We start from the raw sequence: 16,632 nt of genomic DNA on the forward strand, positions 1-16,632 counted from the left end.
AAATTAATTGCAGAAGAAGGCATGTAAAGCACAAAGTGCTCAAAACAGGGACAGTTAACCCAAAATACATGAAAAAAACTGCTTCAAGCACACTCCATGGAAAATTATTTGATAAACACCAACTCAGGTCTAACATAACATTTTTTGCTATGTCAGATTTAAAAGCTGAATCACAGACCTGGCACTTTACAACAGTATCAGGGCAGGTACCTGCTGAAAGTACTGCAAAAAAATATGTTGCTGTAAATTCTAGATTTGCAACTAAAATTATATTTATTATGAAAAAGAAATGGCACTAATTAAGCAAGTGAATGAGGATTCCTAACAAGAGTTTGAAGCCATCCTGGGAGGGAGTGGGGTTGAGCTCCTTGTGCCTTGCAGAGTTTGGAGTAAAGGGAGAGCAAGAGGAAGAAGTTTCAGCAGGAGGCAAAACCATTCCTTCATTCTCCTACCTTGCATTTCCAGAGGAAAACCTCTGCTCATTGCTGAGTTCAAGGTGTCAGCCCACACTGAGTTATTTCACCTGTCCAGGGATCCGTTTCCCAGCTGTGCAAGGGGAATAGCACCTTTTGCCTGCCTAAGGAAGAATATAACAGGGAAAATTATGTCAAGGATCATAAGGTTTTGGGGTATTTGCAGGGATGAGAACTGTGAGGATCAGAAAATTGGAGAAAATGGTGGTTTAGCCAGAAATCAGTATGGAAACCACTCCACAGTGGTTATTGAATAAAATGGATGGATACTAAACCAGCTTCATCCCTCCTTGTGGTGTCAGCAGCCAAATACTGCACAGAGAGAGACCTGCCCCTGAGCAATGCTCCCTTTCTGGGCTGAAACTCTGAATAACCCCTCATTTGGCTCATTTGAGTAAAATTTTGTCAGTGCTCAGAGGTGCAGAGCCTTTGGCTTTCCAAGTGCCAGCCAGGGGGATGCACACAGAACCTCATGGAAATCTGAAATTAGTCTCCTGTGCCCAGCTAAAATCCCTTCTCCCTCTCCTTTCTCCTCAGTGAAGATGACACTCCAAGCACATGTTTAATATCCAAATGTGTCTTCCCAATGGAAAAAAAATACATTTAGAAATGCTGAACTGGCTGTGGGAAAGAATTCATGTTCAGGAGAGGATCCAAAAGGGTGGCCACAAATGTGCCCTGTGGATTTTGGGCAAGGCAGAAAGAAGAAGGGTCCAGGCTGTCTCCTTTTCTGTGCAGCTGTCCCTTGCTGTGCAGGGACTGAAAAATCTATTCCCACTTACCACAGAAAGAAGTAGGAAAGTGTCAATGGTGCCAAAGCTTAGAGGATGACAAAGAAACCAACAACAAAAAAAAAAAATTGCTATTTTCCCCAAACAATTCTAGGAACACAAATATGGTTTTACAGATTTAAGTAACTTTTTCTTAATGGAAAAAAAAATAGAGAGAGCTGTAATACCAAAAAGTTATATAAGCTCCAACAAAAGCTGCTTATTAAGAGGAAAGCTTGAACTACCTAAGACCAGAATTTTATGCCAAGAAGCCAAGTGGCAGGCGGCTGCCACATGCCAGCAGGAGGAATTCATGGATCCAGGAGGAACTTGCTCCATTGTTTAAGCAACTGATTTGCTAAGATATGGGCACTGGAAAAGCCAAAGGGCCTGAAAATTCCCTCCAGTGTGGTGGCTGCATCCAGGCACAGGCATCCCACCCACTCTTACTCGATTAACTACAGATGGCAGGGAAATGAGAGAGGAAAAACACAATATGCCACAGCTCTTTCCCACAGAGACTGAGCAATATCAGGGGATCACACTGCGTTATTTAAATCTGGGAGACTAAAAATGCAGCTCTTTATTGTTCTGGAATGTGAAGCCTAAGAGCAGTTCCACAATCTGAGGTAACAAAGCTAAGGATGTCCCACAGTTCCTCCCCGTGCCCTGGATTTGGTGTGCATTATGTCACAGCAGACCTTTTCCCCTTAGTAAAACAAACAAACAAACAGGCAAGCACATGCTACTAATTTTATTTACATTACACATTATCGACTAAATCTATATTTGGGGTTCTTCCCAGACCACCAAGGCTCTTGTTACAGGGACTTTGAACTAAGCAGGGAAACACAAAAAAAAAAAAACAACAGAAAAATCTTGTAATTTCAGATTAATGAAATAGATGCAGGTTAAGAATATGTTTATGAAAATCCAGGGAGAGGGAAAGACATATTCCCACCTCCAAAGGGGAATGTCTATTATCCACATATTAAAAAAATACCAATGCAGCAGACTCGGATCATTATACAGAGACAGCAAATTTGGTCCTATCACTCATCCCCTCCTCCAGCTGGGGAAAACCTGGAATTCTGCAGTGACATTTAAAGCTGACAGGGATCCCAGAAACAGCAGAGACATCTTCAGTCAGCAAAGGCTGATCCAGGGTGAGCTCAAAGCCTCCCATTGACTTCCCAAGGGCTGGAGCAACCTGTGCATCCAGCCCAGAGCCAGGCAGGACTTGCTGCCAGGAATGTAATCCCCCTAGCTCTGCCCTGTCCAATTTAAACATCTCCAGCACTGCAGCTTCAATAACCTCCCTTGCAGGATTATTCACTCCCAGCGATTTTACTCGTAGGAAACTCTGGAATTTAGCTGAGGTTTCCTTGTCTGCAGCCATTTACAGTCCATTTACAGTCATGCCTTGCTGTAAATAACACCCCTGTCCCTGCTGGTATCACAAAGATGTGCACAAAACATCATCCCCTTCACTGCATCAGGGCTTCATTTCCCCAAAATAAAAACACAGAATTGATTTTGAGCTTTTTCCTCCAGGGCTTCAGCCCAATTTGTTGAAATCTTTTCTAGGATAGTAGAGGTGTGCTCCCAGGGCAGTGCAGTGCCAGCCCCTGACCTTGCTGCTCCTGTGTCCCTTCATCTTCACGTTCCTTTCAGCAGAAATCAGGATTGGGGGATGTTTTTAGGAACAAATATCTATTTATTGCTGCCTAAATCCCTTTTCCTTCCTTTGTGACAGAACCAGAGAGAAAACAGGCAGAGGTTGGATTGCAAGGCAGAGGTTGGAATAGGTGACCCCATGTTCCCTGGGGCAGCATTACAAGGATTCCACAATTTATAAAATTCAGGCATTCTGCATCCTGGAAAACAGCAGGATTCTGGCACAACTGACTGACACCATTACACAGGACACAAACCTCCTTACCTAAAGTCTGATTAATAAATATCAAAAGGCTGAGTTTGATCTTTCCAGAACAGCAGCAGACTTCATAAACAGGGTGATGTCAGATGGAGATTACTGGGGGAAAAAAAAAAAAAAAACAAAAACCAAAACAAATCTGCACTGGAAGGAGGAAAAGCTAAACACAGCCTCAGACTCCTGAGATTACAGGTCAGGCCATTTGAATAAAAAATTGAGTATTAGAAAAGGGGCGGGCTGTATGTGTCTCCATGTATTTTGGGGGGAAGGAGGAAGGAGAAAGGGGAAAGTAATACTCGTTATTTGAGCAGGGCATGCCTTTTTTTCTTGGCAATCTCTGCCTTCTCTTTTCAACAGACACATCCTTTGGGGCCCGAATTGTGAGTTAGACACATGTCTAGAGAGAAACAGGCCTCTGTTTTCTGTAGAACAACAGACTACTTATTTTTCAGTACAGACAACCCCTCCTATCTGGTATTTAACTTCGATGTAAACTAGTCCCAGCAGAGCTACCCCTCTTAATGGCTCACACAACCCTGGAAAACAGATTTTTTTCTGCTCTTGGACTGGACTCATCACTGATGCATTAACTCAAAACGACAGTGAACCCAAGTCTATTCAGTTTTGTGGGCTGGTGTCGAGTGATGAGGCTTCTTGGCAGACTCCAACTACTTGGGAAGGCAGAATTGAATCAAAGACTATTACAGAGATAGAGCAAAAACATGAGAGAGATCCTGACATGCTCAACCCTTTCAGAATGTTTGATGTTCTGCTGCTCTCAAGTGACTCATGTGATTAATAAAGTAGATATATTTGTCATCTCCTTGGACAGAACCAGAAATGTACTTTGCTAGGAGCAAAACCAAATAGGCTTTGAGAGAAACAGCACAGGTGAGTGAATACCACCCACAGGAGCAGGGATGTGCACTGCAGGAGCTCCCTTTTTTATGGGAATTCCCAGGAGCAAGGACAGAAGGAGATTGCAGGATCATGGAACACAGTTTAGGTCTGAATCATGTTTGTTGTCTGTGAGTGCTCATATCAAAAAGAATTTTATACTTCATCAGGTCTGACAGAAGAAAAAACTTAGCTATGATACCATTATTGCTTTAATTAAGGAGTGTATTTGTAAAGGTCTCAATAAACAAATGAGGAAAATATTGACAAAGACTAAATGGAAGCTTTGGTTTCTCTAGGATCCCTTTAGGGTCACCAAGATATGCAGGGTAAAGAGATGGGGCAGTCCTCTGGCCATGCCCCTCCCAAACTGCATCCTTACAGATGTAAATCTAATTTCTTGTTAAAACACAGCCTTCAGGGCCTCCCAAGACTATGAAAGGCTTTATTCTCCTCACCCCGGCAAGTTTTCTCTCTCATATCTAAATCAAGCCTATTCTGCTTTAAATTAAGTCAAATATCTTTTGTCTTAGCAATTCACTGCCATTGGGAATAAGCTGTTCTCTTCTTCCTTGTAACAGCTGATGTAGTTACAACTCACAATATATCCTTTTTTTTCCCCTTTTTCCTCCTTTTTGGTGATGCAATCAATACCCTTTTTTTCCTTTTTGGTGATGCAATCAATATCCTTTTTCCTCCTTTTTGGTGATGTAATCGCTATCCTTTTTCTTCCTTTTTGGTGATGTAATCAATATAGGTTTTTTTCCTTTTTGGTGATGCAATCTATATCCTTTTTTTCCCCCTTTTCTCCTTTTTGGTGATGCGATCAATATCCTTTTTTTTCCTTTTTGGTGATGTAATCAATATAGGTTTTTTTTTTTTCCTTTTTGGTGATGCAATCTATATCCTTTTCCCCCCTTTTTCTCCTTTTTGGTGATGCAATCAAAGCTCCTCCATCCTTACCAGCGAGGTTCTGGATTCTCCCTGCCTTTCTCCAGCTGCACTTCCCAAATGGAGTTTTCCTGCTGCTGAGGTCTGTCCCATGCTGGGCAGAGGGACAGAGACTTCTTGTGCTGCTGCCTGCCCAGCCAAACACGACCTTTGCCTGCTCACACTGCAGCTCTGCTGCCTTGGCTCCCTTCCCCTTCCTCCACAGCTCCCAAATCCCTTCCCAAGAGCTGCACCCCAACCAGCTCCTGGGCTGTCATTTACACAGGTGGCTTCTCCATTTTTATATAATGCAGTCCATCATCCTCTTTCTTCTATTTCTCCAGTTTAGCAATGTTGTAGATACATATTATAATGTTGGCTTTTCACAAATATTAAAATGGATTTTATATGTGTGATGTTAAAGTAACTTTGCTATGAAGATATAGTTTTTATTTCTGTTGTTAATTAAGCTTAGTGCAATAGCTGCTAGAAGTGTGCTTGTGTTACAATGTCTGCTTGGATGGGATAAAATCCAATGCCCAGGATGAGGACACCTGTACAGATTTGCCAACTATCAGCACTCACCATCTGAAGGCAGCGTGGACCAGGGCCCAAACTGGAAGTGATAAAGAGAAGGAGCCAAAACCACAGCCAAAATACACACATGCTCTAGAAAGGCAGATCTGAGGAGGGGCCATGTAAAACAGTTCCTGGAAAATGTGAACTAGTTATGGATATGCATAAAGTTGTGAATATGCAACAGGCTGATGTAATTGAAAGGTATTTAAGAGGTATCCCCAAAAATAATAGGGTGCACCCAGCCATAATCTTTGCTTTACTGTCTTTGTCGCCTACTGTCCTTTATTAAACTGTTTTATTTTTCACAGGAGCATCACCGTGTTTCTCACAGCAACTTCCTTCTGAGCTTGCCTCCCACCCCGAGTGCTCCAGCACAACTGCTGCTCCCATTCCCAGTCTGCTGCCAGCAGAGCCAAGCCAGGCCCGAGGTTTTCCAGATCTCTAGGGGTTCTCTGTTTTCCCTGCATGGAACCACTCCTTTACAGAGCTGTGCTCATTCCCCATGTCTGTCCCTGCCATCACAAGTTTACACCAGCTCCAGACACGTCACCGTGTCCCCCATGGGCCTGACAAGCTGCTCTGAAGGGAAAAGAGCTTGGTGTGACAGGACCTGGCCCTGAAAAAAAAAACATTTTAGCTGGCTATTTATCTCCTTGTTATCTCCCAGCTGCGTGCAAATACTTTATCTGCTGTTAAGCAGATTGATGTCGAAATCCTCACACTCATTTTTTGCTTCCTTCCCAGTTTTTTTAGGGTCTCTCACTCCTCAGTCTGACCCGGGCTGAGCAACTTCCTCAGAGCTTGAAGAACTGACAGGAGAAATCCCAAAACATCTCATTTATCCCAGCATTCCCTAACAGTTTTCTCTCATTTTAGACTGAGATTGCAGTGCTGATATCTTTGCATTCCTGGTGTCTGCTGGGTTTTTCAGGGCAGGGTCAAAAGCAGTACAAAAAAAAAGAGCATTAAGGATTCCAGCCTTTGGTTTCACTCTCCAGAACATTTCCTGTGCACTGAGTCACAAGTCAGCATTTTCTCCTGGCTTCCTCTTCTCCTGCTCCCCTCATTATCACTTGGAGCTTCAATCCCCTTCTGTGCCTCAGCTTTTCTGACTTTGTTGCTGTGTTTATCCTAAACTTTTGTACTGATCTCACTTTAAAATACTTTCCTATCCAGGGCCTCTCTCTGTCTTTTATTCACACCCAGCATTCCCAAATCAAAACCATAATCATGTTCTCCATAAGTAACTATAGAGCCCCTTAAATACTTGATCTCTTCAGATTTGCTTCCCATAAGATAGGAACTTTAGTCTAACAAATCACATATTTATCATATTATCATATTAAGGATGATACAAAAATATCCTATTATCACATGATCATTTTATATCATCCCTATTTCCTAACAAATTTGAACTCCATCATTCAAAATTGTTCATTAAAATACTTCCCAAAGTGACAACAGCAAATTTATGAGCACTTTGTCATTTTAAAATTGAGAAAAGAACATTTCAACCCCACAATGGGCAATTCCAAGAAATGCCACAAAATGCATTTATTTTATGAAGGTGACAAGTTTTGAAATAATTACCACCTCCAAAAGCAAACTGATAATGATTCCTTCCTATCAACATCCCACTCCCCTCCCCAAATCCTCCAAGCTGGCAATGGCAGGAGGTTTTTGCAGGATTGGGAAGGACACGGGTTGAAGGACATGATTGAAAATTTGGGCTCAGGAATAAGGATTCATGTATGTGAGATGGCTCCATATGTCACAGCTAGATAGGTCCCATACTACTTTCAGATAAAGAAATAAATAAAAATGTTTTGATCTTGGAATTTTGGTAAAAGAGGCATGTGGAAGAACAGATCCCCAGCTTTTATTCCCAGACCTGCTATGGGGTTTTTTTGGGAGCTCACACAAGAGTTAACTTGTAGTCCTCTATGAAAGGAAAAAAAAAAATACATAACACACAACAACGCACAGTAAAAAATTCAAAATTGTTGGTAAACAGTTCTGAGCATCCTTGATCAAAACTACTATTAAAAAAAAAAAAAAATCAGTAACTTCTGGATACTATCACCAGAGAAATAAAAACGGAGTTTTTATTTCTCAGTATTTCTTTTCGATGGAACATTGAGAATATTTGCTTTTTTCTGTTGCCTGCCAAGCTGCAATAAGAACCATATTTTCTGCATGAAATTTAACACCCAAAAGAAACTGTAAAGGACCAGAGGGTCTCCTGTCCCTCTACACTTATTACTGCTGTGAGCTCCATGAGCATATGGAAAGAACACTCTCTGGGTTGCCTGGAGATGATGTAAATACAGATAAGTGCATTCATCTGTTTAAAAATGAGCAAAAAGAAAAGAAAACCTCCAGATCTTATTAAATAAGTTATCACAAAAATATGAAAGTACATCTTTGCAGTGGATCAATCCAGGCACATCATTTTTTATATGTTTTATATGTTTTGGGTTTATGTGCCATTTCCTTTAGCTGCACTTCATGTTTTTCAGGACTCAGGGAAAAAAAAACAACCTAATATTTCTGACATACAAAATTTATTTTCTTACTTCCCAATGGTACTTCCCATTCTGATTCAATACATACCAATGGCCTAAGCTACATATCAGCCTCAAGAATATGATTCAAGGAACACCACCAAAGGATGACAGGTGGTCAAAACCTGCCTTTTATCCTTTTTCTGCTTTCCATCATCCAGCTCTTCCCACTCCAACTCCCCCTAATCCAGGCAAAGTGAGTGCAAATATTGACTCTAATATAGAATTTGTGCTTGTTTCTCCACGAGCTGCTCCTCTTCCATCCCCAGATCCCTGAGAAAAAGCAGCTGCTGCAGCCCAGAGCAGGGGAAATCCAAACAGATTACACTCAAGTACTGCTTTATGGGAGATTTAGGAGAGACCACAATAATCCTAAATCTGATCCCCTGCATGACACATGCCACAATTCCCTGTATCCAGTGGTTCTGCTCACATCCCACTGCTCCTGTGAGCACATTGTTCCCCAAGTCAGCCCTGATTTAAAGGCTCCCAAGTGATGAAGAGCCTCCCACGTCATTTGACCATTTGTTTTCCACAAATAGCTCCTTTCAACGTGGAAAACTCACAGAAGAAAATGAAGTTGGATCCCTTGAGTTCAAGCTGGAGATTTAAGAGTTTGTCCCCGCTGCAAACCTCACTGAAATGGAGAATTCCAGGAGCAAAGTTGGGAAGCAGGAATGGGGCACCAGCAGGTCCACGTGGGAAAAGGGCCTCACCTGAAGCATCATCAGGTACAGAGAGCCTGTGCCAGACACCCAAAATAAATGATGTGTCTTCACAGCAAACCAGTCTGATTCATTTCTGCTGACTTGAGTTGGGGTATTTAAAACAAACTCTGAACAAAAATACCTTTTTTGTTTACCAGACTTTGGTTGTCTCTGAAGATGGCATTTTCCAGCCAGCTCAGGCCTCTGGATGCTGAGGGATCCTTTGGGAATGCACCTGGGTGGCTTCAGGACTTACAGTTGTGTCACTGTCACTATCAGAGCCCCAACCCTGTGCCATGGATCCCAAGGAAGATAACTGCACAGGGAATGGGTTTGTACCCAAAGAGCCAATTCCAGGATTAGCTCTCAGCTTCATTCTGAGCTGCTTTAGTGGAAAACTACACAGCAAGATTAAATCTGCAGCAAAACCAGGATTGGTCCAGCCCAAGAGTAGGTAAGGAAGGACAAAAGCTGTTCTCATCCCAGAGCACATCCTGTCAGCCTCTTTTCCCTGATCTCCCTGCCTGCTTTATGAAGTTCAATCAAAAATTATATTTTGTTATAGCTCAGTCTTAACAGTTTGGATGAAACCAGAAGAAATCTCCACTGGGCTGTAGCCTGTTAATGATACCGTGCTCTCCTCTGGCTCCCTGCCAGAGAGTGAACAGTGCCAACATTTGCAGACTTCCAACAGGAAATTAAATAACTGCCCTGTTGGAAATATAAACCCATTTACAGTGGTCAGGCTTGCATTTTCCAAAACAACGATACAGTTTGTGCACGTAAAGCTCGAGGAAAATTTGTCAGAAGATTCAGCCAAGCGAATATGAAACAAAGCCTTAAGGAAAGGTGTTTTACACAGGTCTCCAAATTAGAGCTTTGTCAGGTGTATTTCCTGCCCTGAGGCTTCTGTAGGAACCATTCTGGGCCCTTCAGTGAGTGCTGCATGCACACATCCCCCATGGCTGAAGATTAACAGGGCTCCTGCTTATTTCATCATTTTCTATATTCTTTCATTTACTTCTCAAGAATTGTTTTGGGGAGCATATATAAAGTGCTGCTGCAGGCTTGGGAGAGCCTGGACTTTATTTTTAACCTGTTTGGTGACTTTTGGTCAAATCTCTGCTCCAGCCTGCCCTTCCTCCTCTCACACATCGTCGCACAGAATTATGGAAATCTTGGAATGGTTTGGGCTGGGAGGAACCTTAAAACTCATCCTGTTTCAGCCCTGACACCTTCCATTATCCCAGGCTGCTTCAAGCCCCAGTGTCCAGCCTGGCCTTGGGCACTGCCAGGGATCCAGGGGCAGCCACAGCTGCTCTGGGCCTCCCCACCCTCCCAACCAAGAATTTATTCCTAATATCCAACCCAAATCTCCTGTTTTGCAGTTGGAAGCCATTCCCCCTTGCTCTGTCACTAAATGTCCTTGTAAAAAGTTCCTCTCCATCTTTCTTGAATATATATTGAAGGAAGGGGCAAACTCCTATTTTAGTCACTGGAGTTTCACCACTGCCATCACCACCACTGAATTCTACATTGTGGAAGTTCCAGAGAAAGGAGTTTTCAGTTCCTTCCCAGCAGCTGGAATAGCCTGGACAGTGCCATAAACCTTGTTCAGGCCCCACAGGTACAACACACAATAAATATTGTATTCTGGAAGCATTATTGATTAGCAAATTTGACTCTTCACTCCTCTTCATCACCCACCTGTTGAAACCTTTTTCCTCTGCAAAAAAATAATGTTCTCACGTTTTGCTTTTTCCTCTGCTACCTCCCCTTCTTCTCCCTGCTGCTGACATTTAGTCAGAAATCACACGGACACACAATCCAGAAGAGGAAGAGGCAGACAGAATATTCAATATATATACATATATATACAATAAGAGGAATATTCAGCAAGGACAGCAGCTGAATTTCCACACCGAAAGGATTAGAAAACCATCCTTCACATTTTTGCCAATACTAAGATAGTGACAACTGTAGTGTTGTTCTCTAATATTCTTTGTTGTCCTTTAATATTATTTCTTTGCACCCCACATGAGTGCAAACCAGCTACACCTTTTCCTTAATGAAACTTCCCTATATTCACTGTAAATAGTCTAAAGTTGCAGGTACAGAATGGCCCCCTCCCCCCAATAGTGCTACCTTGTATTTTTGCACAGTAGGGCCTTTCATTCAAGGATCTGAACTTGCGTTACACAGGTGGGTAAACATTATTATCCAGCTTCAGTTGGATTGTTGCAAGCCCATGGCAAACCTGCAGCAGAGTCATTCCCTGAAGGGCAGATTTCCCTGGAGCCAGCACTCTGGAGTAAAGACAACTTGCAAAAGAAAGGGTTTGTGGGATCAACCCACTAGGAAAGTTCCTCCCACTAATCAAAGTCATATGGAAAGAAATGCTTGAAAAAAATCCCATTTCCTTAAGAAACTCTTCTAAAATGGATGGAAGAGTCACAAAAAGAGATTATCTATGTTTGTATTTTCAAGCCTCACCTCCAGTTTTATTTGTATGTACATAAAACTGAGAGTTGTGCATGTATTTGATGGCAGTGAAGGAGAAAGACACCTCTAAATAACTGCTTCTTTTGCTCCTTCCCTTTTTGATCTTCCACCTCACAAGCTGGGTTGAGGCCCTTGGAAAACATGACCAGTGACAGCAGTGCCCTGGCATGCAGTGAGTGATTTGCATCTTTCAGATTCCCATTCTGCAGAAATCATTGGGCTTGGGAGCAGGAAAACAGGCGAGGAAAAAGCAGCACATTTGCAAGTGGCAGGAAAAGCAGCAGCAGCAGCAGCAGGGGCAGAGCCCTAAAAAGCCTCAGTGAGCTCTTGGATGCCCCAGGACAGCACTGAGCAGCAGCCAGGTCTCCCTTTCAAGCCTCACTCCTGTAAATGAAAAACAACTCGAACAGCTCAGTCACTTGGGCGCTGCTCCAGGAAGGCACTCAGGCGGGATCTGACGCTGAACACTGAGCTGGGCCCCTTTAAATCAGCTTGTTTACAGTCCCAGCCTATGGGTAAGTGCTCTGCTGGACCGGGGCCTTGAGCAGTGATTGTTATTGAACACTTTCGTTGAGTTATCCTGCCAGTTCCTGGTGCCTTCAACGCTTTCCCATCCGCTGCATCCCCTGTTGCTCCTTGAACAAACACAGATGTGGCACTGAGATTCTGCCACCACAGCCATCTAGGAAGCAGCAGATATTACTGCAAAGGGGACTTTCTCATTTCAAAGATTTCCTCGAGACAAGAATAAATTAACACCATTCACTGGCAACAGAAGAAAAAAGGCAAAGTGAGGCAAAGGGAGCTGATAAACAAAGGGGGAAATCAAGAAAATAACAAAAGCCCATCACAGTATAAGAGAGAGATGTGCTGTCCCAGTGGGGAGTGAAGATAAAAATAAATTTTTGATAGAAACCACGATAACACCTACCGCACTAAAGTTATCACAGAAAAACAATCAACCCGTTTCAATACATCAGTAACCTCTTCAACAAAAAAAAAGTAAATACACTTAAAAATTAATAAGTAAACAACTAGAGAGGAGGTAACAGCTGGAGGCGTTATCCCTCCCCACAGCCACTGCCTGGGGAAGCAGATCAGCGGGAGGAGTTCTCACTTCTTGCTGGGGCTGATGAAACACCAGACCCTGCCACAGGATTTGCCTGCTGGGAAGCACCAGAGACATCTGCAGCAGTGCCCTTTTCCAGCTTTTCAGCACCAGTTTGCCCAGAATGGCCTCCCACCAGTCTCTCCTTGCCAAGACTCATTGCCACAGCCCCCAGCCCCGGTGCCAGCCCAGGGATCCCAAGGACATCCCAGCTGGATGAGGTGTCACCACGGCAGATGGACAGAGAAGCACCACAGCTCTTTGGCCTCTTCCCCATCTCTGCACCACAAAGACACCAGCAGACAGCAGAGGAATGATTTCAGGAATCAAAGGGAGCAACTTCTTTGAAAGCAGAGCTGAAGAAACTGCTTAAACAGACCTCCGAATAGTCAGCAGGGGATCCCTTTGGAAAAACAAGACTCCCAAGGACCGTGAAGAAGAAAAACCACACTGGAGAGCAGAGATTAGAAAAGAGGAAAGAAACAGCATGAAGAGGAAGGAGTATCATGTGCTCTGCTAACTGCACCTCTTAATTAAAAGAACACAAGTGTGGCTCAGTGAAACAATGTCCCTGCACATCCCTGCTACAACACACATTTTTAAAAGGGATATATTCCTGTTCTTCCCAATGCTGAAGGGTTTCCATTCATCTGGCTGCAGCATGTTACAGAACTGCATTAGTGCAAGTTAATCTCTAGAAAGCCTGGACTGTTATTCATATATTGAAACATAAGTGAGATATTATTGGTTTGGAAGCTGTCAAGACGTTCTCTGTGTGCTGCAACAGGAGTCAGAACCAGACATTATTCAGCCCCTACCCAAGGCTTCCATTGGACACTGGAAAAATCAAAGACCAGAAATGCTTTGGGGTGTTGACATTATTTCCTAAACAAAATCATCACCAGTGTAGTTCCCCTTCACATAAAACTAATTTTATTTGAGATATAAAGCTTCTAATATAAACAAAGTTTCTGAAAGTTAAAACAGGTCAATCATTGCAGCTGCCATGGCAAATAATATTGCAGATTTTTCATTTTTTAATACCCCTACAAGGTCTGGGCATGTGAACATCTGTAATCCTGCTCCCCAGTACCTTCTCCCCTGAAAATTAAAGTGGTACAGATGATTTTTTTTAATAACCCTAGTCAGTAAAAAATGAAAAATAAGAAGAAAGCATTAAAAACAGCATTGTTATTGGTGTGCCTGTGTTGTATTATCCCAGACATGTCTGTGCTTGGAAACAAATTGATTGCATCTCTTGGTAAATCAGCCCCTCTGTGGAGAATGCACCAATCTCTCCCCAGATTAAAGAAGAAGCATCTGCTTATAAACACAAACCAACTGAGGAGCTGGCACTGCTGCAGGACTTCATGGCTTGTGTTTCTCTGCTCTTCATCATGTGCATGTAAGGGCTGAGCTACAGCACATCTCTAACACCACATCAGGGGCTTCAGGTAAACCTCTAACTGCTCCATCTGTACAAAAAAATGCATTTAAACTGATTTTTTTTTTAATAAAATGCATGCAAAGCATATGATGGAGCATTTATCATGGACTCCCTAACAATTCATTACCAGCATTGGGCACAGGACGCATTTATTCTGAATTTACTCGAGTGTAAGGAGGAACAGGCTTAGTCAAAATATCCTCTTGTGGCTTTAAAGATCCAATTAAGCAAAGCACATTCCCAGAATGAAAGAGATGTTAATAGAAAACATGGAAGCAGTTGTTAGAATCCACTGAAACCCAAATAACCCCCAGGACCTTGAAATGGCAATAGAATTGATCTGTCAGAGCAGCTCAAAGGCACAGTCCCGAGTGGGCTCTGCTCCTCCCAAGGAATGGGAGTGAAAAAGCAGCTGCACTGTGGGATGGTGCCTTCAAAGCTCCCAGAATTTCTGAACCAGCCTTTAGCAAAGACACAGCAAATCCCAAAGTTCAGTGCACGACATTTCTTCTCCAAAGCTCCACCAGCTCGGTCCCACAGAGGGCAAGTTTGTCATTAAAACACAAGAAAATAACAAAAAATAACCAAAAAAATCCACCCTGGCAAGTGGGCAGTAAAAGTGAATTTTGAAATATTTAGTGCTTGTGCTGTCCAGAGGTGATCCTCCTGCATCTTCAGATATTCCAGGATCCAGAAATGAGCTGGAAACCCCAGAAATAACTTGGATTAAAACTGACCCAGGGCAGAAAGCGTTGGTGCAGGTCAGAAAGGGCTGCCAGACCCTCCCCTGCCAGGTGCACCCCTTTTCCAGCACATTTTCACCTGGGCTGATGGCCAAAATAAACCACCGAAGTCCCAAACATCAAAGATGAATGAGCACAAAGTATCTAAAATGTTTCCTAGTTTGGCTCAAACGGGGAAAATCTGCAGAACTCAGAGAGGCTCAGGTTCTGTGCAACAGGAAAGAGACACTTGAAGCTGCCTCCCCTTTCACTTCATCTGAACAAATGTTTGATAAATTCAGGCAAAATGGAAAAATCCTGAAGATTATAAAATCCTTTCTCTACATATACAAAAATCACTCATTTCAAAACTCTATGCAGTGATGAGAAAAGTAATAAAAGCCCAAAAAGCCACATAACAGAGTGAAACAGGAGTTGCTTCCCAGTCAAACTTTAAAAGCACAGCATTAAACATTTCCATTTTTATCTTTATATTCCTCCAAAATGTAAAAAGCTCTTGCTCAGAGAACTATTGCTCTCCTTGAACTGCACAAGAAGTTTTTAAATATAGGTTCCAAGAACAAATACTGTCTCAGGTTGCAACAACTTTCACCAAGTATTGCAAATGTTTTCCTTGCACACAAATGGAGTTAAAATTTGGAAATTATTTCAAGTCCCACGTTCAGTCTGAGCAATATTCCTCACAGAAACAGTGTATTTTCATTAGGATTTAACTGAATTCTGTATTATTTATTAGTAGCCAAATGAGATGTCTTTTGTGCACATTTTTGGAGGACAAATTGGGATATTATCGTTAGGGCTGCTGGAGACCCTGAGAACATATACGGAACAAAAAGTGCAACCATTTGCATTTGGCTGCTCATCTGAACCCCAGGAATATTTTTGGATAATATTTTGTTTGGAGAAATCCAATCCCTCCCTGAGCAGCTTTGTTCCTGTCTGCAAAGCCCTGGTTTGTCCTTCCCTGGGCCAGGTTTGGAAGAGCAGCCCCTGTGTGCTCCCAGAGCCAGTGCTGGAAGTGACACTCATCTTTCAGCCCTGCGAGCTGAGCCAGCCCCACATCACACCCAGATCAAAACCATCCCTGCTCCCGTGGCATTTGGTGCAGGAAGCAAAGGGAACGCTGCATCCTGTGCCTCAGGATTCAATCCCAAGGATTCAAGTTTCCCACCTCCTGCAGAGGGCATTTCCCAGCTCTGGGAAAGGGGCAAAGCACAACGCCAGGACAAAAACCATCCCAGTGCTACCAGTGTCCATTTGGATACCAGAGATGTTGGGAAACACTCAGGAGTTGTAGCAGTGTAATGGAGCAGAACAAAACATTTCTCCCATTTCTTTAAGCACCACGTGTAGTTTGGGTCCAACAAAGTGCATAAGAGGATCTGCATTTCCCTGTTTTTCAGGATAAAATATTCCAGGACACTCTACATTTGAAGTGTGTCTGGAAACAAAGCAGCAAAAGCATTTTCTAGGGGGAAGAAAAGAGTGGATTTCAGTCTAAAAATAAGGAAAACATATCAAAATTAATTTTCAGTGTCCTTTGTTTGTGTACTGGTAACAAGTACCATCATTAGCAGGACTGAGTTCATTCTTTGGAGTTCTTTTAAGGCAATAACATCCCACACCAGGGGATGTGGGCACATCATGACTTTCACGTGGAAAGTCTGTCTTCCTTAGCACAGGAAATATTTCAGCTGACTGAAAACAACTGCCCACTAAAGTTACTAAAAGATTCATTACATGCATCCTCTAAAGGATTCTGACAGAAAATCTGTCAGGCTCTGCTGCTCAGATTGACTGTTTTAATCAGCACTGCTGAGTGACTCAGCCATAACCACGCTCTTTAGGATCTTGTAGGATCTTTAGGACAGCAAAGCAAGTAGAGATCAAAAACCATTTCCCTGCTGCACCTCAGTCATCTTCAGTGTAATCCTCAACATCTCTGGTGTCAGTAATTCCCAGTAAGAACAGAGCAA

General features: G+C 42.7%; 1 protein-coding gene across 2 annotated transcripts in view; it reads right to left on the bottom strand.

Annotated features, from left to right (window-relative positions):
• The window catches only part of ROR1 (ROR family WNT receptor 1), a 158,712-nt gene that overhangs the window by 132,834 nt on the left and 9,246 nt on the right, over positions 1-16,632 (bottom strand). Inside the window, exon 2 of one of the 2 annotated variants that reach the window (XM_085586130.1) lies at positions 453-577. The exons of the other annotated variant lie outside the window; for it this stretch is intronic. Within the exon in view, the coding sequence (XP_085442256.1) occupies positions 453-483 (31 nt within the window). The 5' untranslated portion in view covers positions 484-577. The remainder of the gene's footprint in view (positions 1-452; positions 578-16,632) is intronic. 2 annotated transcript variants of the gene reach the window in all.

This window comes from Lonchura striata, chromosome 8 (assembly GCF_050655825.1).
Source record: "Lonchura striata isolate lonStrDom1 chromosome 8, ASM5065582v1, whole genome shotgun sequence".
NCBI classification, from domain to species: domain Eukaryota; kingdom Metazoa; phylum Chordata; class Aves; order Passeriformes; family Estrildidae; genus Lonchura; species Lonchura striata.